The sequence below is a fragment of the Rattus norvegicus genome, chromosome 19 (genome assembly GCF_021556685.1).
Source record: "Rattus norvegicus strain SHRSP/BbbUtx chromosome 19, alternate assembly SHRSP_T2T, whole genome shotgun sequence".
NCBI classification, from domain to species: domain Eukaryota; kingdom Metazoa; phylum Chordata; class Mammalia; order Rodentia; family Muridae; genus Rattus; species Rattus norvegicus.
The window spans coordinates 63,228,617-63,250,321 of NC_141552.1; the positions used below are offsets into that span (position 1 = coordinate 63,228,617).

General features: G+C 50.3%; 1 protein-coding gene across 3 annotated transcripts in view; it reads left to right on the forward strand.

The window, feature by feature from the left end:
* Crispld2 (cysteine-rich secretory protein LCCL domain containing 2) overlaps positions 1–7,210 on the forward strand; it is a 58,258-nt gene extending 51,048 nt beyond the window's left edge. For all 3 annotated transcript variants that reach the window (XM_087593847.1, XM_087593848.1, NM_138518.2), the window contains one exon: positions 4,676–7,210. In XM_087593847.1, coding sequence (XP_087449973.1) covers positions 4,676–4,730 — 55 coding nt within the window. In that variant the 3' untranslated portion in view covers positions 4,731–7,210. The remainder of the gene's footprint in view (positions 1–4,675) is intronic.
* The last annotated feature ends 14,495 nt before the right edge of the window (positions 7,211–21,705 follow it).

Sequence of the window (21,705 nt, forward strand, 5' to 3'; positions counted from 1 at the left end):
AACAACCTCGAAGTGCTTCAGCTGTGCTTTCTGCTTTCTCCAGACCATAAAGAGCGTCTGAGGGCCAGGGTTGTGAGAGGCAGGGATAGGGAGAGATTACTTTACGATTTCTCACACCCTACACACCTTACACACACATACACACACACACACACACACACACACACACAGAGCCTGTGCCTGACCTTCACATTAAGCTTAGTGGCTTCAGGAAGGGGACGGAGGGACCGGCATTGACATGGACCCCTCTGCTGGGTTCCCTGCTGCAAGGTGTGCAGAATACCCTGAAGTGCTCCGTAGTACCAGGCAAGATTATTGGGTGCCCCAGCCAGGATCCTCCAGCCTGGTTGGCAGCCTCAGGCCTCCCTTGCCAGGGTTGCTTGTGCCAGCACCCAGCGTCCCGCCAGAACTCTTTCCAGTTCCATTCCCCCACGTGGCTTGCTCACGTGTGAGGCAGGCGGGGAACACATGACCCTGGGTGGTTCTCCTGGCTACTCAGTGGACACAGCCCTGGGAGCTCTTCAGCCTGAAACCCAAGAGGCAGAAGGCACTTTCTAGAAACCAGCCCAGCTGCTAGGGGAACCTGGCCCTGGGCAGCCCCCTTTCTCCCTCTGCTTGGCCTTGTCAGCCCCTGAGATTATCCCACCATGTCCTGGTCTCACACCTCTTTCCTGCACCATGTCGCTAAACATATCTATGGCATCCGGTTTTTCCAGGTTCAACCCTGGGGTAGCCAAGAGCATGAGGCTGCCACGAGAAAGGCAGAAAAACAAGCAGGAATTCCAAACAGCTGTTTCCACAGGACTGTAGCTCTTGGGGCCGCCCAGGGCCCAGCCAGCTGTCAGGCTCAGAGTTTGGTCCAATCTGGGTTCTCCTGTTCCCCGAGGAGACCCTGCAGGAAACAGTGTTGATAAATTGTGGCCAGGCCGTTCAGGCATCTTCATAAGACGCAGTGTGCATGCTGTAACTGTGGACACGCTTCCCCATCGAGACTAGGACCTTGCAGGTTAATGGGCCACCCTGCACGCCTCCTGCAGGAGGTATCAATTAGTGCGATGTTTACAAGAAACATGTTGGCCTCTGTGAAGCTCTCAGATGCACTCATGCCTTTAATTTATTGATGTTATTATGATTATTTTTGTGTGGTGCTGAGGATGGAACCCAGAACCTTGTGCTAAGTAAGCACCCCGCCAGTAAGTGTATTGTCATGCCCCCCTGGACTAATGGCTTCTTTACCCCTTGAAGGCAGAGTCTTGCTGTGTAGCCCATGCTAGCCTAGAATGCACAATCCTTATGCCCCAGCCGCCCAAATGAGCCTCCACATTCGGCTCACTCCCGGACTCTGATCCGACGATTCCAATCTCAGGGGCTTCGGGTCTCGCAAGCCGGTGCATGAAGCTTCTACATAGCGATGGCCTTGTCTGCCAACAGAATGACTAGAAAGAACTCTGTCTCCATCTCTAGAGTCCCAGATAAATAATAAATATAACGTAAGCCTATCAGGGTCCTCTGCAGCTGAGAAAACAGAGTCAGAACATTCTAACAAGGCATGGTGACCCCTGCGTGTAATCTTAGTACACAAGAGGCTGAGGTAGGAGGATTGCCACAGGTCTGAGGCCAACCTAGGCTGCACAGCCAGACTCTATCTCCAAAAACAAACAAAAATGAAATTCTAAGTTTTGTTATAAAGTGAAGAGTGGGAGAGTCAAATCAGTGTGTGTGTGTGTGTGTGTGTGTGTGTGAGTGAGTGTGTGTGTTAGGGTGTGTGAGTGTATGTGTGTGTGTTTATGAGTATATATATGTGTGTGTGTGTGTGCTTGTGTGTTATGTGTGTGTGTTTGTAGGTGTTTGTGAGTATATATGTGTGTTTATGTGTTTGTGTGTGAGTGTATATGTGTGTTTGTGTGTGAGTGTATATGTGTGTTTGTGAGTATATATGTGTGTTTGTATATGAGTGTATATGTATATGAGTGTGTTTGTGTGTTATGTGTGTGTTTGTGTATGAGTGTATATGTGTTTATGTATGTGTATGTATGTGTGTGTGAGTGTATATGTCTATGTTTGTGCATGAGTGTGTGTGTGTGTGTGTGTGTGTGTGTGTGTGTGTGTGCGCACCCACGTGTATCCATGCATGTGCTCACACATGAAGTTCAGAGGGTCCCAGGGATCAGGCTCAGGCCATCAGCCTTGGCATGAAGATCTTTTGCTCACTGAGTCACGTCCCTGGCCTTCATTTTCATTTCCATTCCAGATGACAGTTGGCACGTGGGACTGTGATGCTGGGTGAGGGCTCCTACCATGTATGACACAGACTCTAGTGGATGGTGGGCCTAAAACCTGGAAGCTCTTAGGAGAAAGTGAGCTTGTGCTTATGTGAGGGTCAACTAGCTATTGCTTCCTTAAACACCAAAAGCGTAGTTGTGAAAAAAAATGACAAACTGGGTCATTTTAAATCTTTATATTATAAAAGACTCCATTGAGAAAATGAAGAGAAGTGGGTGGAGGGACGGCTCAGTGGTTAAGGGCCCTCAGCACTCTTGCAGAAGACCCAGTTTGGTTCCTAGTACCCGAATTGAGTGTTTCACAACCACCTGTAACTCTAGCTCCAGGGGTTCCGAATCCCTCTTCTGTCTTCCCTGGGCATGCATGCACACGGTGCACATACAAACACTCAGGAACACACATGAAATAAAAATAAATGTCTTAAGAGAAAAAAGAAGGGGTTGGGGATTTAGCTCAGTGGTAGAGCGCTTGCCTAGCTAGCGCAAGGCCCTGGGTTCGGTCCCCAGCTCCGAAAAATAGAAAAGAAAAAAAAAGAGAGAGAGAAAAAAGAAAAGTAGACACCAAGTCTCAGAGAGCAGGTGTGTGGCAGCCAGCAAGAGGCCACACTGGGCATTGTCACACAAGCGTCCACACTGGGCATTGTCACGTGCCATTGATCTCAGTACTCTGTGGGCAGAGGCAGGTGGATCTCTGAGTTGTAGGCTATCCTGGTCTACAAAGTGAATTCCAGGACAGCAGGGCTATACAGAGAAACCCTGTCTTAGAAAACACCAACAAAGTCCTGGCTGTTTGCAGCCAAAGAGTGTGAGTTCTCAGGAGAGTTCTGTGACTGGGCCCTAGACTTATGAGAGGAAAGAGAGGTAGGGTTAGTGCTTGGATGGGAGGGAGAGAGGCAGGAAGTCTAGCTACAGAATGAGAGAACAATTTTCCAGATTGCGTGTGGACTGAAGGATTTCACACCACAAGTATGCGTGTTTGTGTGTGTGACCATGTGTGTGCCTGCACGTGGGCACGTGGCCTGTGTATGAACTCTTACAACTCAACACTAAGATAACCCAGTTGGGGACTTTGAAGATGGGACTGGGCTGTGGCTTCATGGCTGAATGCTTGCCTGATATGCACAGGGCCTTAGGTTGCATCCCCACCACCACATTAAAAAGAACCAGGACGGGGCTGGGGATTTAGCTCAGTGGTTAGAGCGCTTACCTAGGAAGCTCAAGGCCCTGGGTTCGGTCCCCAGCTCCGGAAAAAAAAAAAAGAAAAAAAAGAAAAAAGAACCAGGACATCAGTCTGCCTTGCCTTGCTCCAGGGACAGCTTCTGGGCCAGGGAGAGTCACTCTGCACAGAAGCAATGGAGATAAAGATTCAGGCCAGAGTACCCAGGACGCCTGTGCAGTGCCCACAAGACAAGGACAGATGTGGGACTGCGGAGCCTCCAAAATGCGAAGTGCATTGTGGGTAGGCATGGATACAATATGGCCGCTTGAGAAGTTGTGAAGTTTTTAAAAGGCTGATGTGGTTTGACAGCAAGCTACCTCCCATGTGTACACCTCTGTGAGTGGAAAGCACATGTCTTCCCGAACGGACAAATTCACAGAGGCAGAGTTGCCGGCACAGAAGGAGGGGAAGCCGGAAGGACCCCTGTAAACACTTTCTCATCTCGTGGGTATATAGACCTAGGCGCTGGTATAGAGGTCAGACATTATAGTCATGGCTGAATTTCACAGGACATTATAGTTCTGTGAAGGCGTTTTTTAAGTCTGATTGGGAGCAGGGAATGTAGTTCAATGGCAGAACCTTTGCCTAGCTTGCTGATCGATCGTGCACGAAGCCTGGGATTCAATCTGCATAAATTGGGTGTGGTGGCACTTGGGAGGGGGAGGCGGCAGGATTAGGAGTTCAGAGTCATCCTCATCCTTATCCAACTTGCTGGAGATCAGCCTAGGCTGCATAGGGCCCTATCTCAAAAGACCAACAAAAGGCCTGAAGGACTTGACCTCCATCAGAAGAGCGAGGTTTTGTTTAACCGTGTGCCTCTGGGTTGCTCTCTGTTCTTCGCTGTCTGTGTTTCTCCCCTGCGCGCACCGACAGTGCCTTGGCAAAGGATAGCGGACCCACAACAGCAAATTTTTGGGTAGCATTCGGGTATGTGTTCCCTTTATGCCATCCCTTAAATCATCGGTCAACCAGATGTCTGACACAGGTGTCAGCAAAACCCAGAAAGTCGCTCCGCAACCTCAGCCTGGACTCACACCGCAGCTTCCTGTTGGCGCAAGTGGGCTCGTCCTGCTGGGTGTGACTTCTGTGGGCTCTGCCCTTACCACACATTGGCCCTATCGGCCATTCTTCTGCCCACAACTCTTGTAACTTCCTTCTCCCTCTTCTCTTACAGCCCGAGCACTCCTCAGAACGGAAACGCCTTCCGGATCTTCCCCGTCAGGCAGTGAATATGGAGACCTGGGGAGAAGGGGGTGTCGTCTACTGGGATTCGGGGGTCCTGCTTTTTATCTGTACTTTGTCCTTTGGGGGTGGGAGGGTTACAGAGAGTCAAGAATCTTCCTTTCGGTGTCGTTGACTGTCCTGGGCCTCCGTGGCTTTTGGTGACGGTGACAGAGCACCTTCCCCTCATGAGCAGCATGCCGTGGAGTCTCTTGCTGGACAACCAGTGCCCAGACTGGCCAGGTGGCGGTCCCCATCTGGTGGCTCATCTCCTCTCAGGAGATGCTCACCGAGACACTCTTTGCCACATTTTCTTTGGTGTTGGAGGGGGGAAGGCTTTCGAACTCTTGAGGATACAGGGTTGAGATTCGTTGTGAAGGGGGCTCTTGTCTGGATGACAAGAGTGGACAGCCCTAAGGTTACAGTCCGTCCTACCAACAGAGAAATAGGGTCTGTGTTTGCTGGTCAGACAGATGGGCTGCAGGGAGAAGCCCTGGGCAAAACCTGGGCTCTGCCCTGGTGGTATCCGTGCTCATGTCCCCAACCTTCTTGGCAGTCACGTGTTCGTATGACCAGCAGAGCTGGTCTATTTAAAGTTGGTAGCACTCCAGAGATTTATCTTTTCTTTGTCCTTGTCCTTGTCCTTGTGGCCCGTTTTCACATGACCTTTGGTCTCATGGAAGACCAGTGCATCAGGAGCCTTCCCCACCATTCCGTGTCCCTGTGTCGAGCATCTGCCCCACCCCAAGGAGGTCTAGATTGTCCTCCTTTGGGGCTTGGCTTTGCAAGAGGCTCCAGGTCTTAGATGTCTGCTTACTCCTTAGAACAAGGGCTCTCTCACGGTTGCTGTTAGAGTGGCAGCTCGACATCGCTTCCCCATGGTTTGGGTGACCTAGTTTTTAGCTGTGGGAGGACCGGATTCCTGGCGCATTCCTCCTGGGGGTTAATGGAGTGACCTGTGGTTGTAAAACCACCCATGACACACCAGCCACCAGAGAGAGAGGGGCAGGGACACACAGGAAGAACCCCTCAGCGCTTGCCAGAGTCCCGGGCTCCAAGAGTGTGGTGAGTCCTGGCTTCCATCACTTAGGAGCCTGGTCCAAACCCGCTGTAAAATGAAACCTGCTTTTGTAAACAGCTTTCTCTAGAGAAGGTGGAATCCCACCCCAGTCCTGGGGATGGGGCACAGTTGCCTGTGAATGTTGGCCTCAAACAGGGTTTCATGATCCAGCCAAACATTTCTTAGACAAAAGAAAGGGGGTGGGAGTAGAAAATAAAACAGAATGCTGTCCCCCAGTTGAAAGGCTGGGGAGGTGACTTGGTGATTAACAGCTCTACCAGAGGACCTGAGCTCAGTTCCCACGACTCACAGACTATAACTATAACCCACCTATGACTAACTCTAGGAGATCCATGATCTCCACAGACGCCACACGCATCCACATGAGCAAAAGTACAAATGGTTCCTAAAAAAAAAAAATAAAAAAACATCTAAGGGAGTCTGAACAAAACCTTCCCTGTAGAGAACCGTGTGGACCTAGTTGAGTTGAATGTTTCCTTATTTGTTTGAGACAGTTTCACTATGTAGTCCAGGCTGGCCTTGACTCGTTATGTAGCCCAGGCTGGCCTCCTGAGTACTGAGATAGCTCCCCCCCAAATCCATCCCTTCTGGGGAGTTTATAAGATGCACACGACCTTGAACCAGCTCTAGCTAGCCTTTCACCAGGCTGTTTCTGCCTCATGTGTGTGGGTGTGGTGTCTTTGGAGCATCAACACTTCCACTCCAGATGTTGGAGCAAACATCTGCTCAGCCTGTGGAAGGAGACTTCTGGTTGCTACCAAACATCCGGGAAACTTCCCGATGCAAGGAGTCCTGTGGGACCCTTCACCCAGCCTGCAGGGCAAGGTTGAGATGGTAAGGGAAAACCATACCCCTCCTGGGTTTCTAGAATGAGCAACCAATCCCATCTCCAGGGAACTCGCGGTGTGAGTCTGTACCGGGGTCCTCAGTGCTCCCTGGCTGCCCTTCCACTAGGCACAGAGGCCTCGCGCAGAGCCTGGCTGAGCAGCCTTGATCTTCTTCATTGATAGTTTGAAACCGGAAGCCCTTTACTGTGGAAGAAACAGAAACAAAACCACCAATGACAAGACCCTAAATCAGAGCCCTCTGATCCTGTGTGCCCGTCAGCTCTCCCAAGCTTCAAGTGACCACGCCCATCCCAGCTGCATCCCCATTCCGTCCTACATCCGGTGATAGTTTCCATTTGCCTCCGAGCTGTGCCCGGTCTGTTCAGAGGGGTGTGCCGACTCTCCATGATCTGTAGGCTCTCTCGGCCCGCAGTTTACTGTGTGCTTTTTTCTATGAAAAATGATATATTTTACAACTTCCTATGTACAAAAGTTTATTGTAAGTTTTTGTGCTTCGCATGAACAGGGCCACACTGGTTGTTGCTATGGTTTCAATAAAATGGATTTGATTTCTAACACAGCCCGGTGGTGTGTCTTTTCTTCTTTCTTTTCTAGACGCGTCGTTTGTGAACTCGGTAGCCTTGTCCCAACAACCTCCAAGTAGTTAGGAGGCCCAGGTGGCCTTGTGAGGGAGCTGAGAGACATTCGGGAAGCATGGTCAAGAGACTAGTAAGTTGGGGTTGGGGATTTGGCTCAGTGGTAGAGCGCTTACCTGGGTTCGGTCCCCAGCCCCCGGGGGGGGGGGGGACTAGTAAGTTAATGAAGTGTATGTCAGCGTGCAAAGCGAGGATGAGATGCTGTGCGTGTGACTCGAGATGCTGTGCTTCTCACAAACCCAAAGACTGCCTCCAGCAGGGAGGACCACTGGGTCTTTTGTCAAGGACCTGCTGGTGAGAGCTGTGACGGCAAGACTGAAGACTGGGTGCTGGCTTTGATAACAGAAGGGGGTGTGGGTGTCCAAAATCAGGGTGCAGGTAGGGCTGACTTCCTGGTTCATGGTTTGTGTCCTAAGGCTAAGCCACCCATGAAAGGGCCTCTGAATGTCCCTTGGCATCATTTCTGTAAGAACAAGTTGTGCCATAACCCCACATCCCAGTGTGCCCACTTCAGGCGTTAGAAGTCCAACATACAAGAATCCAGGACAGAATTGATGGAGTCCAAAACTGACTTGTTCTTCAAAGCACGACCCCAGGGACAGCCCTGCCACCTTACTACTTGGAGGGGGTGGGCTTCTCATTCAGGGACCCTGCCACCTAGCGCTTTTCCTTCTTAGACACCCATGCTGAGAACTGTTGCACATGGACTGTACTTACCACTGTGTGTGTGAACACACACACACACACATACACACACACACACACACACACACACACACACACACACACACACACACACACCAGCTACTGGGCCAGAATGCCTGCTAGCCTCTGCTCTCTACCAGAGGACACTGGCCAGATCACCTGAGGCAGAGGCAAGAGGAAAGTTGTGGAAGGACCACCCCACCCCCATATATAACATCTTTGCCAGGAAAGAAAAGGCTCCTGGTTTCCTCTTGAACCTGCTTTTGGGGTTTGCTGATGTTTAAGATTTATGCATAATTCGATTAGCTGTTTGGTAACTGTTGATTGATGCTTGGCTATTCGGTTGTTTGGTGGGTTTAGCTGATTGGTTAGTTCATCATTTGGTTGATTGGTTGATTGGTCAGTAGGTTTGGTTGACTGCTCAGGTGTTGGTTAGTTGATTGGTTGGTTGGTAACTTGGTTGATTGGTTGGTTGAGTGGTGGGTTTGGTTGGTTGGTTGGTTGGTTAGTTGACTGGTGTTTGTTTGGTAACTTGGTTGACTGGTTCATTGTGTGGTGAGTATGTTACACTGGTTAGTCAGTTGAGGGGTTGGTTGTTTAGCCGATTGACCCGTTGGATAGCTGGCAGGTCTATAGTGGTGGAGATTGAGTCTAGGACTCTCTGTATGCCACGCAAGCTCTCTCCCTCAGAGCGGCATCCAGCCCTCCACTTTTATGTCTCCTTATAAATGGGTCACAGGCCTGTTTCTAAAGCCATAGCAAAGGATCAGAGGTCAGAGAAGGAGGGCTGAGGGCATTGAAGGCCACCTCTGCATACTTGGAGAGACTTGCCTGAGGTAATGGTTAGGGGCTGAAACTCATACGCCTCCCTTTGCAGGCCTGACATTCCTCTTTGCCCACTGTGGGACACTGGGCAAGTCCGGAGCATACATCACCTTGCCAGTCAGAGGTGGCGACAATAGTGTCTTGTGGCCAACAGTCTGGTGTGGTTACGGGTGAAATGAGGTTGAGATGAGCATCACTGAGTACACGGTAGAGTGTGACACATCAGCTGTCACACTCAGGGAGAGGCATCGCTCCCCTTTGAGTGGCTATTTCTGGTGGGTGTGTATCCCAAGGAGACTTCACCAGGCACAAGAAAGAAGGTTCTAATGAGCAGAACCACTGGACACAAGTTCCCATCCCCATCAGAGGACAGGCTGCAGCTACAAGAGCCTGAGCCTGGGTTGGAGTCCACTCTGTGGCTCCTTTTCTCCCTCGCAGCTTTCTACAGCACATTTGTCACAGTTGTGGCCTGAATGGCAGGTCTCTGCAGGGAGCCCTGTGTGCCTCACGTGTCTTGGGCATCTTTGAATCTGGAAGAAAGTGCCTGTCTTCTCTGTTCATGCTTTTGACATGTATGGAATACTGGCAGATGGCCTGTAGAATGTGCCTCTGGCGAGACAGCCAGTGTGCATTGACAGTAAGACACAGGGTGTGGATGCTGGACAGGAGCATCATGGAAGGGACACTCTGTCCTTCCCATGTATCACAGCAGAGGCCCAGTGTGTATCTACTCTGCTCGCTAGTTAAGAAATCCCAGATGGGAGAGTCTGTTTCTTGTTTTGTTGTTGTTGTTATTTTGACAGTAACTCACTTTGTAGATCAGGCTAGCCTTCAACTTGCTGTGTAGCTTAGGCTGGCCTGGAACTTCTGCCAGCTTGGGTCACACAGTGAGTTTGAGGCCAGCCCGTGGAATAGGAGATCCTACCTCAAAAGAGCAAAATGAAATAAAACCAAACAAACAAATAGATAGACACTTTAAACAGAGAAAGCTTGAGGCTGGGCATCCTGGTCTCTAGAAGACCCTCGCTCACTGGCTTTAGCTTCTATTGTCTCTTCCCCGAGACTGACATCTTGCCATGACTACAGAACAGTGGCCTTTTTATAAAAGCAGATCATTTTATTTCACACTTCTTGTTGTAGTAGTGTAAGAAGCTTCTGTGGTGGGGCTGGGGATTTAGCTCAGTGGTAGAGCGCTTACCTAGGAAGCGCAAGGCCCTGGGTTCGGTCCCCAGCTCCGGAAAAAAAAGAACCAAAAAAAAAAAAAAAAAAAAAAAAAAAAGAAGCTTCTGTGGAAAAAAAAAGCCCTCTGTGGCCAGACATGGTGGCACATACCTTGAATCCCAGAACTTAGGAAGTGGAGGTAGGAGGATTGCTGTGAACTTGAAGCCAGCCTGGTCTACACTGTAAGAGCCTGTAATAGATAAATTAATTAATTAATATTTTATTTTATTTTTTTTTTTTTGGTTCTTTTTTTCGGAGCTGGGGACCGAACCCAGGGCCTTGCGCTTCCTAGGTAAGCGCTCTACCACTGAGCTAAATCCCCAGCCCCTTAATATTTTATTTTTAAAACTTGCTCTGTGATAGCTGCAGCTGGAGCCTGGGTCCTCTGCATGGAGACTCTGGGGTGGGTTTCCACAAGATGGCTTGTGAGTTCCTGATAGCGAGAGGTGGTGGATATGGTCCTTTTCCAGAGGACAGAGTCCAGATAGCTGCTGGTCTCAATGTGATGGTTTGACTGAGAATGTCCCTCATAGGCTCATATATTCAAATGTTTAGTCACTAGGCCTTGGAACTCTTTGAAAGGATTAGGACTAGGTGTGGCCTTATTGAAGGGACTGTACCCTTGGAGGTAGGCTCTGAGGTTTCAAAAGCCCGTGCCAAGCCCAGTATTTCTCTGTCTCTGCCTAGGGATCAGGGTGTAGTTTTCAGCCAATTCTGTAGCACCATGTCTGCTTGCCGTGCTCCCACCATGTTCCCTGCCTTGATGGTGAGGAACTAACTCTCTGAAACGGTAAGCCATCCCTCAGGCAAATGCTTCCTTTTCAAAGAGTTGCCTTGGTCTTGGTGTCTCTTCCCAGCAACCAAACAGTGACTAAGACAGTATCCAAGGTAGTCTTGGTAAAGTTGCCCAGGGTTGCTGATATGTAACAGTTATCAATTCAGGCCAGCAGCAGCGGCAACTTCGGGGACACAAGAGAAGAGATGAATGCCAGCATAGGACCATGTGACCCTTGCCAGCCTTGCTCCCCGAGCAGCCTCTCTGCCTGGGGACAGTGGAAACCTTAGCAAGTGATGGCCTTTCAGATGGCAGAGGCCACCTCCTTGGAGCGCTTATCACCCACATCAACATGACCCTTGTCCCAAAAGCCTTAAACCTGGTCAGTCCACAGATGCACCACACACTCATCGATGACACAAGGTTCCTGCTTCTGTGCTCCTGACCTTTGAGATCCAGCAAAGACATGTGAGGCTGGACCAGCCCTAACCCTGACCAGGGAGCAGGGTTCTCAGTCTGCCCTTGGCCCCTAAACTGACCATCTTCCAAACTCCAAACTCCCGCTTCAAACAGTTATATAAGTGTTCCTTGAGGCCTGGAAACTTCCAGATGGCTTTGAGATCCACCCCACCAGCTGCTCTGGGGATGCGAGCGTTGGCTATTTCCTGAGGACATGGACCAGCTGTCAAAGATGCTGAAGGCGGACCTAACCCAACCCCACAACAGTCTTTGTATCTTTGTGGCCCCATGTGAAAGGCATAGAGCCTGTGGACAGAGCCAGGATGACCCCAACATCCGGGCAACAGCCTCCACCACCTGCCCATCAGCCTCAGGGGAAGGTGCGTGGGTGACCCCTGTCCAGCCCAAACAATGGGACTCTTGTCCCTTCCTCTGACTGAGTACAAGTTCTGGGACTTAAGCCGCCATCACCACTGTGACCACGAGTCACGTGGCTCCCAGGCCCCAGTTAGGCGGTCACTTGGAAAGCTTGTGGAAGTTTCTATCTAGGACATCATTTATACTGAAGACATGGCTGGCCAGGGTTGAGTACCTGCTGAGCATGTACAAGGCCTCGAATTTGATCCCTAGCGCCAAAAACAAGACAAACAAAAAAGGAGGATGTTCCACTGAGAAATCCCTAAAGGTAGGCCAAGAACCTGAAATCTTGACCGCGGTCCAGGCAATTTGACTATTGCTCTTCGATGCTTTTGGGAAGACCCTCCCCTTCTCTACAAGGTAAGTGGAGATTAAAGGTGAGGTCAGAACTCTCTTGTCCTCTAGGTATTGGGATTAAAAAGGCAGTCTCCCCCAGAGGAGGAGAATCAAAAGAATTTGAGCTCAGTTTTACTAAAGTGCAAAGGGCTGACAGCATACCAGTTCCCCAGAGAGAAGAAAGATTTGATCTCACCGAGGCTGTGAGATCCAGTGCCTGGGATCCTCAGCTTTGAGGGTCTCACATCTTCAAATAAACTTCCATGTCTAGATGCCCATGGCTAGGAGGCCCCGAGTCCCCAGAATAGTACATAAGAACCGACAGAGAGGGCAGAAGGTGCCTCCTTCAGGGCCAGCTCCCTCTTCCTCCTTGCAACTCAAGGCAAGTTCCATTCAGGCATTGGAGTAGAACACCAGGGGAGACTCCAAGGGACTCCCAAGAAGCCGCACCCTCAGTTTGTGAAGACAGGGTGTGCTGGCTAATTTCATGTTAACTTGACCCAAGGTAAAGTCATCAGAGAGGAGGGAGCCTCAGTTGAGAAGACGCCTCTATAAGGCTGGGTTGTAGACAAGCCTGTGGGACATTTTCTTAATTAGTTATTGATGGGGGGGCCAGCCCACTGTGGGTGGGGTCACCCCTGAGCTGGTGGTCTTGCTTTGTATAAGAGAGAGCAAGCCATGGGGAGCCATCCAGTAAGCAGCACCCCTCCATGGCCTCTGCAGCATCTCCTGCCTCCAGGTTCCTGCCCTGTTTAAGTTCCTGCCCTGATTTCTTCAGGGATGGACTGTGGATGTGGAAGTATAAGCTGAATAAACCTTTTCTCCCCAATTTGCTTTTGATCATGACGTCTCTTCATAGTGACAGTGACCCAAACTAAGCAAGCAGGAGAGTAGGGTACTGCTGTGATAGAACCAATCATGTTTTGGGGAGGATTGTGGATGGACTTTGAAAGTTTGGGCTAGAAAAGCCATTGAGTGTTGAGAGCTCAATGAGCTGCTCTGTAGGAGCTTAGAGGATAAGAATGTTGAGAACTGGGCTGGGGAGATGGCTCAGTGATTAAGAGCACCGACTGGTCTTCCAAAGGTTCTGAGTTCAATTCCCAGCAACCACATGGTGGCTCACAACCATCTGTAATGGGATCTGATGCCCTCTTCTGGTGTGTCTAAAGACAGCAAGTATACTCACGTATTGAAAATAAATAAATCTTTAAAAAAGTGGTGAGACCTTGCAGATGATGGAGGCCTGGCTTGTGAAGTTGCAGAGAGAAGCAAAGCCTCTGGGGGGCCATTTGTGTGAAGAAACCTGCGGTTCCAGTTCCCTGAGGCTGAAGGATCGCCTGTGATTAACAAGAGACCAGCATCACTGAGGTGAGATCTTCTGGGAAGTGTTTCCTCAGGGTCAGAACACAGAAGATGTGGTCCAGAGGCAGCCAAAGTTGTACTTCTGTTGGCAGCTGGGCTCGGCGATGTGTAAGAGTCACCCAGGTGGTACTGCTTTGAAGCCAAGAAGAGAGAGATCATGGAGAACCACTGAGGTTTGGCACTGAGAGAGGCCATTCGGTGAAGGCGCAGCTGGAGCCCCAGGACTGAAGGGGTCATGGAGAAGAGTTGAGGTTTTGCACTATGAAGAGAATCTATGAGAGGCTATTGGAGGAAGTGCAGACCCACTACAGCGGAAGACCCCAGGATTTTGGAGAGGCCTAGAGGACAGGCTGCGTGTGCTGCAGAGGGCGGAGCTGAGGAAATGACCCAAGCTCTCGGAGGAGTCCAGAGAATCGTGAGTGAATCCCAGATACTGGGTATCGAGTCGTTTACACTGTCCAAGTTTGGTTTCGCTTTCTTCTGACTGTGACTGAGCCTAGTTCTTCCCTCGTGAAATAAGGAAGCATTGACTTACTTTGGATTTTACAAGAGTTTCTCAGTTGAGAAACTTTATGTTTTTAAAAGGCCCTTTGGATTTTTACGGAGACTGAACTTCTGAAGTGTTCAAACTGGTAACGACTATGGGACTTTTAAGTTTGTAATACGTTTTAAATTTCTGATAGTTATTAATCTGAGATCTTGGGGATGAACCAAAAGGGGGGTATGGCTTAAAAATTATCATATGTCAAGCTGACCAGGTATCAACTGTGTTAATTTTACCCAGGCTCAAGTCACCTGAGAGGAGGGAACCCTAAATGAGAAAATGCCTCCATAAGACTGGGCTGAAGCCAAGCCTAGAAAGCATTTTCTTTCTTCTTTTTTTTAAAGATTTATTTATTTTATGTATGTGAGTACACTGTTGTCATCAGAACAGAAGAGGGCATCGGATCCCATTACAGATGGTTGTGAGTCACCATGTGGTTGCTGGGACTTGAACTCAGGACCTCTGGAAGAGCAGTCAGTGCTCTTAACCTCTGAGCCATCTCTCCAGCCCCCGAAAGCATTTTCTTAATTAGGGATTGATGAGGAGGGCCTAGGCCATTACAGATGGTGGTCCTGGTGGACCCTATAACAAAGCAGCTGAGCAAACCATGGGGAGCAAGTCAGCAAGCAGCATCCTCCAGGGCCTCTGCATCAGCTCCTGCCTCCAGGTTCCTGCCCGGCTTGAGTTCCTGTCCTGACTTCCTTCAGTGATGAACCATGCTGTGGAAGTGTGAGCCGAATGAACCACTTCCTTCCTAAGTAGCTTCCAGCCATGGTGTTTCATCATGGCAACAGGGACCCAAACTTAGGTGTATAGGCATGGAAAATGGGTACAAATGGGACCCAAGCTGACAGTAAATCATAGCAACATTTATGCAGATCGTTCTTTGAGCTGAGCCATTGAAGACTAGCTCTATAATTCCAGCATTCCTATGCAAAGGTGGAAACAGAGACAGGAGTCCTTGAAGCTCACAGGCGGGCTAGCCGGACTGGCATACACAATCGCAAGAGGAGACTCTGTCTCCAGCCTGGTAGGAAGTGAGGGCTAACACCCAAGGTTGTCCCCTGTCTTCTGTCTACACACTGTACCACGTATGTGCCTGTGTATTCACATGCATGCACGTGCACACACAAATACATACACATACATACATACATACATACATACATACACACACAGAGACATAGAGAGAGAGACATAGAGAGGCAGACAGACAAACAGGCACACAGACACACACACACACACACACACAGAGAGAGAGAGAGAGAGAGAGAGAGAGAGAGAGAGAGAGAGAGAACCAAACAAACTTGGTTGTAGGCTGGTGAGATGGCTCAGTGGTTAAGACCACTTGCTGTTCTTGCAAAGGATACAAGCTTGGTTCTCAGCGCCCACCTTGGGTGGCTCATAACCACCCCTCCAAAGGATCCTGCTCCAGGGGATCTGATGCCCTGCCTGGTGGAGAGGGCTTAGACCTACCCCACGGTCACCATTCAATATGTCAGGACGTTTGCTTAAGGAGCAGGTCACAGGAGTTGTGAAAATCTGTGGTTTTTGTTCAACCTGGCTAGAGTTGCACATTTGGCCAACTTCTTAGTATTCACCCATGAGGAATGGAAACTTGTGTTCACACAAAAGCTTGCATGAGGACACTCACAGCAGCCCTAGACACAAAGGCCAAGTGGATGCCGTCTAGATGCCTGTCATCCATGTCAGCTATAATCATAGTGTGGAATATTATGCTGCTTATAAAAAGGAAGGTCAGGGCTGGGGATTTAGCTCAGTGGTAGAGCGCTTGCCTAGGAAGCGCAAGGCCCTGGGTTCGGTCCCCAACTCCGAAAAAAAAAAAAAAAAAAGAAAAAAAAAAAGGAAGGTCGTCTGACACAAGCTACCACACTGATGACTCTCAAAGACCCCGTGCGCTAAGAAGCCAGACATGACCCAGGTGATATATATGAACTATCCAGGGCAGGCAGAATTGGGCCCAGCAGGGCAGAACTGAGCCATCAATCACATTGGGGGAGTTACCTCAGGCCCTAGGGTGGTTAATATAGACTGTCAACAGAATTACCTAGGAGGCAAACCTTATGCTTGTCTTAATTAAGCCAACTGATCAGGGGGTAAGGAATAGTTCCTGGCTGGAGGAAGAGAAGGGCACAAGGGTCCATCAGAATGTGGGGTGTTGGAGAATGTGGGCCTTCTCTAGCTCCATCAGGGTGACACTCCCCTGAGCATGGCACCTTTGATGATAACTACTGACCATCACCTCGATAGGATCTAGGTTCACCTTGGAGATGAGCCTCTGGGAGCATCTGTGGTGTTTCTAGACCTGGTTAACTGAGGTGGGAAGACCCGCCCTGAATGTGAGCGGCACCACCCCATCACCCAGGTCCTCAGCAGCATCAGAGGAAGGCAAGCTAAGCACCAGCATCTGCCTCTCTCTGCTTCCTGCTGCAGGAGCCACGGGACGAGCTGCCTCCTGCTCCCAGCTTCAGGCCCTTTCCACCGTGATGGACTGGACTCTATGCACAAACCATGAACCAAGACAAACCCTTTCTTTCCTTGGTGAGTTGCTTGTGTCAGAGACGCTGTCACAGTGACAAGGAAGGTGACAGATAACAGCCATTCCACCATCTTTATCTCCCACCCCGTCATCTCTCACTATAGTCATTTCAACTCCAACTTTCTGCGACTACACATAAAGATTCTTTTGAAAATCCTTGCTCCACCCACCCACAGCTCAAGCTCCTCCCCCCCCCGAACCCAGGCTTCTCCCTGATCTCCAGGTCCTCCCTTGAGCCATTGCTCTGTACACCAAGTTTCTGTGGTCACACATGCGAGTCTGGGCAGGCTCGATCAGAATTCACACAACCATGGCTTTGAGGTGGGAATCTACAAACATCTCTTCCTGTGACTGTCACCAGCGTCCGTTCCTGGCTTCCCTCTGCCCTGGTGGACTACTTCAGTAATGGACTACACTTCTCAGCCTCCTTTGCAACTAGGCTTAAGCATATGATAGTGAGTGCTGGTTGGGTATGAGCAGAAGCCCCTTTCTTCCCTCTTGCTGTCTGGGATGCCCATGTGATGGCAGGAGCTACAGCAACTACTTTGGATCCAGAAGTGAAAGTTACGAGCTGAAGCCAGATAAGCAGCCCTGCCTGGCACCTGTCTTGCTCAAAGCAGTTTGTTAGGGGGTCTCTCTGTCGCCTGAACCAATATTGTACCATAATTCAGACACATGGATCCGGGGTTGGGGATTTGGCTCAGTGGTAGAGTGCTTGCCTAGGAGGCGCAAGGTCCTGGGTTCAGTCCCCAGCCCCGGGGGGAAAAAAAAAAGAATGAAAGCAAGCAGACACATGGATCCAGGGTTCTCTGCCTTGAATCCTGCCTGGTCTTGTGGAAACTACTGGAGCCATTGTTTGGGCTTTGTGTTCGGCAGGCCCCTGGGAGCTTATGGGCAATAACAAAGTTTCATGACAGCTCAAACCTTCTGTGCCAGAATCTGTGCTCTAGCAAGACCCCAGCCACCAGGACACCTCACACTCAGGCTCCTTTCCCATTTGCCCCACTTGCTCCACACTGCCAGGGTGGCCTGTTTCCTGGCAAAACTTGTCTGTCCCCTGAACTGTATACACCAGGATCCTTGCTTCTTTTGGGAACTCAGACCGACACCCGATTGAACTGCCTGGCTCCTAAGGAAAGTAGCTGGGATGCTGGAGGGTCCCTGGCCTGAAGTCTATCCAAGCCTGCGCTCACTCCTGACCTTGAGTTAGAGCAATCCAGCGCCAGCCCAGACACTTCCCCAACACTTAGCTCAGTCTGCTGTTCCGCCCTGGCCCTGGTCCCCTCCAGCCAAGGTCATGGCCAGGGTGAACGGCTGTGTCCTCAGGTGTACTGCTGGGAAGCCCTGGCTGGTGCCCATTCCCTGCCCAACACCAGGCCCTTTCAAAGCCTGGTCAGCATCTTGGTGCTGGCTCAGCCTGCCTGCCTAGCCCGGCTTGGTCTGGCGTTGCTTGGTTTGGAACCCACGCACTGATTCTGGGCACCAATCCTCGCCTGCACTTGCCCCAGTGGCTCTGCTGGCCTCTGTCAACACCAACCTCAAATCACTTTTTTGGCCTCCAGCGCCGATCTCTTTCCTCTTATTGCCACAGTGCCCTGACAACCTAATGGACTTACCAGGACAGCCTAGCACCCGGCCCTGAGTTCAGATCTGGCAGAAACCAGAGCTCAACCAGCCAGGCTCAGGTCAAGGTGGACTTCCCTGGCCAGCTGGCTTGTCCCTTGGTAGCTTCACGCCAAGCCCAGGGTACCTCTGGCATTTGAGACCAATGGCCCTTGAGGGGTGAAAGGCAGATGACCCCATCTTACTGCCACATGTAAGACCCACAGACCACCCTGGCCACTGGGAGACATTTGGCTGGCTGGCTGCCTCAGGCTGACCTGCTCTCTCAGCATTGGCTCCAACAGGCTTGCCTTCCAGAAACCCCATTTCCTGTGCCTAAATTTCACCCTGCTGCGGTCCTGACTCATAGAAGGTTCCTTGGTCTATAACTCCCTAGAACTAACAGAAGACATCTGGGACACAGGGAAATACATGATGGTCCGTGAGAACAAAAACGTACCCCTCCCCTCTGTGTGTGTGTGTGTGTGTGTGTGTGTGTGTGTGTGTGTGTGTGTGTAAGCCAGAGGTCAATCAATCAACCTTAGGTTTTGCTCCACAAACTATCACCCCACAACCCCTTTTTTGAGAGACATTCTCTCACTATCTTGGAACTTAGCAACGAGGCTAGGCTGGCTGCCAGCCCCAGGGACCCTTCTGCTCCCCACTATGGGGAATACGGGTGTGGGCCACCAAGCCTGTTTGGGAACTGGGGATCTAACTCAGATCTCACACTTGCATAACAAACACCCTAGATGTTCTGACTTTCATCTCTAGCCTCAAAGCTATTTTTCCGAGGAAGAGTTTCAGTTTTCAGATGGAAAGATTCTTCTGAACTAGACATCAACCTCGTTCCTAGTTGACAGAACCCTCGACTATCTGAAGCACCCCCCGCTCATTTCCAGATAGTCTCACGTAGGTAGCTCAGGCTAGCCTTGAACCTACTATATAGCTGAAGATGACCTTCAATGCCCGATCCTCTCACCTCTACCCCTAGTGTGGGATTGGCATGTCCTACCTGGTCTGGCCCCCCCTCTGTCCAACATTCATCTGTAATTGCTACTATCTACCCCTTGACCCCACTGTTGTGCCCTGCAATTTCCAGCTTAGTTGAAGGAAAACTGGCATTGTATCTAAGTGCTTATGATGTGTGAAGCCCAACCTCAGTTGACACCTCATCCCTGTGAGGTGAGCAGACTCCCATCCCCACATATAGAAAGGATGGCAAGGGGCTCAGAGAGGGTGAGCCAGTGTCCCAAGTATTCACAGCAGGGCCCGTACTAGCTCTCTCGTGCAGGACAGAGGTGTCCTGGTGATTCATTCAGGAATGTCTGTCTTCTTGTTGGTTTTGTTTTTCCAAATGAGAACCAGTTGTTGTTGTTTTGGGCTAGGCTGGGTGCTGGTGACCTCGAAATGGGAAGCCGGGGCCTTTCCAGAGTGCGTGGAAATGTTGACCCTACGTCTCTCAAATGCGCTCACAGGAAATAAATCATATAGAATAACGTTAGAGAGACTGGCTGGGCTTAACCCCCAAATTGCTTCCAGCCCTTTGGAAAACATTTTTCCTTACGTTTGTTTATTTCAACATTTTTCTCCCTCTTGCGCAGAATTTCCAGACCTGGCTCTTGACGCTGTTGACTGGGGGCTCATGAACCTACTCTGTGTTCACAAGGGCCACTGACTCACAGTCAGTATCACACAGGGGCAAGAGCATCATCTGAGTGTCTCACAGGTCTCAGGGCCCTTCCTGTGACCATGGTCATTCTGTCATCCTAGGCTTCCCAACCTTCCCTGTCAGAGTGGCTAACCCAGCCTTCCAGGGTGGTGTCCCTGCTCCCCACCTTGGCTCTCTTAAGGAAATCCTGGATGGGTGGGTTCCCAGGTTCCTATTCTAGGGGACCTCATGTGACTTCACTGCACACTGTCCCCCAAACGTCAGGTGAGACATGGAGAAAAGCTATTTTTTTCTGGGTTTCCTCTTATCGACCCAAGGGTGCAAATGCTTCCCCTAGTTTCTGCTGAACACCAGGTAGGGATAACAGAATGCCAGACAGATAGAACCCTGCCTACCTACCCAGAGCAGACATCAGACGGAGAGAGCCAGACAGTGGACATAAAGGGAGGTGGTATTCAAGTACACCCAGGCAGCAAAGAGAGCCTGTCCAACTCCCACCATTGAAGAGAGGAGCAGGCTGAGGGTCCTGGGGAAGGACACCAGGGTGGTCAGATGTCATCAGGGCACGAGGACCTGGTCAGAGAGAACAGTGTATACATGAAGTGGGGCTCATGGTGGTCAGATTGGTGGAGATCTCACTAACGAGCTGAGGCTGTGGACTTTAGCTTAGATGCCCAAATGTTGAAGCCCAGTTGGAATTGAGTGAGCGGGAACTGGCCAAGCATCCTCAGGGGAGTCTTTGTCATAGTGGTTTAACTGGTGCCTGAGAAGCCCACATGATGCTCTGACCCAGTTTGGGAAGAGGATGGGCATTTTGGGAAATCTGAGGGTGTCAGGACACCCCCATTCCCAGAAAGCTATGGTGGAATTGCAGACAACAGCAATGGCCTAGGGCAAGCCCAGATCTGGAAAGGACAGTCACAGAAACTTCCAGAATACCCTATCTATCAACAGTATCCATTCTTTTCCTGAAGACTGGGAATCCATGGGGTGAACATCTCTCTGTTGGTAGTGTTCAGGGGCTCCCTGTGGACCCCTCATGGCCTCTCTGACTCTGGGGGACCCCCATTCCCATTCCACATGGTAAATGTGAAGAATCTGTACTACTGACCTGAAAATGGACAGATTCTTGCCCCAGAGGGACCAACAGTGGATCCTAGAGACTCGATGAGGCTCAGCAGGGTGGCCCACCCCAGTGCATCACGGAACACAGCTCAGTGTATCCCAAATGCATGGCTCCCGACAGGCACCCCTACCGCCCACAGGCTATGCTAAAATGCTACTTACAGCCACACTGGCTCAGTCTGGGAAGGAGGTGGAGAGGCTGGGAAATGTCATATCCCCCCTTGTGACTCACATGGGGAAAGAGCTCACATGAGCAGTGCCCCCATCCCAGGGTGGCATCAATTCCCCGGCCTGACACACAAACAGCTCATTTCTCCTTCCAGAAGCTTCTGGGAGCCTTATACTTCTGACCCTAATATGCACAACTAGTAAACACAGTAGGTCTGGAGGGGCGAGGTCATCAGAGCATGCTCAAACTGCAGATTGACAAGTTTTCAGGGGCTGGAGAGATGGCTCAGTGGTTAAGAGCACTGACTGCTCTTCCAGAGGTCCTGAGTTCAATTCCCAGCAACCACATGGTGGCTCACAACCATCTGTAATGGGATCTTGGTACCCTCTTCTGGTGTGTCTGAAGACAGTGACAGTGTACTCTTTATAACTAAACTAAATAAATCTTTTTTAAAAAATGTTTTCAAACAATAGGATATTTATAGACTCAAAGCATCTCCCCACCAATTATTTCTTATTTATAAAGAGGGGAATTTGAACTCATCAGCAGACAGGCATGGCTGAACCAGGCTCCATTGGTGACCACACTGATCCGGGGTACTAGGACAACTCCCCACTATATGTCGCCTCACAAGACACCCTAGGAGG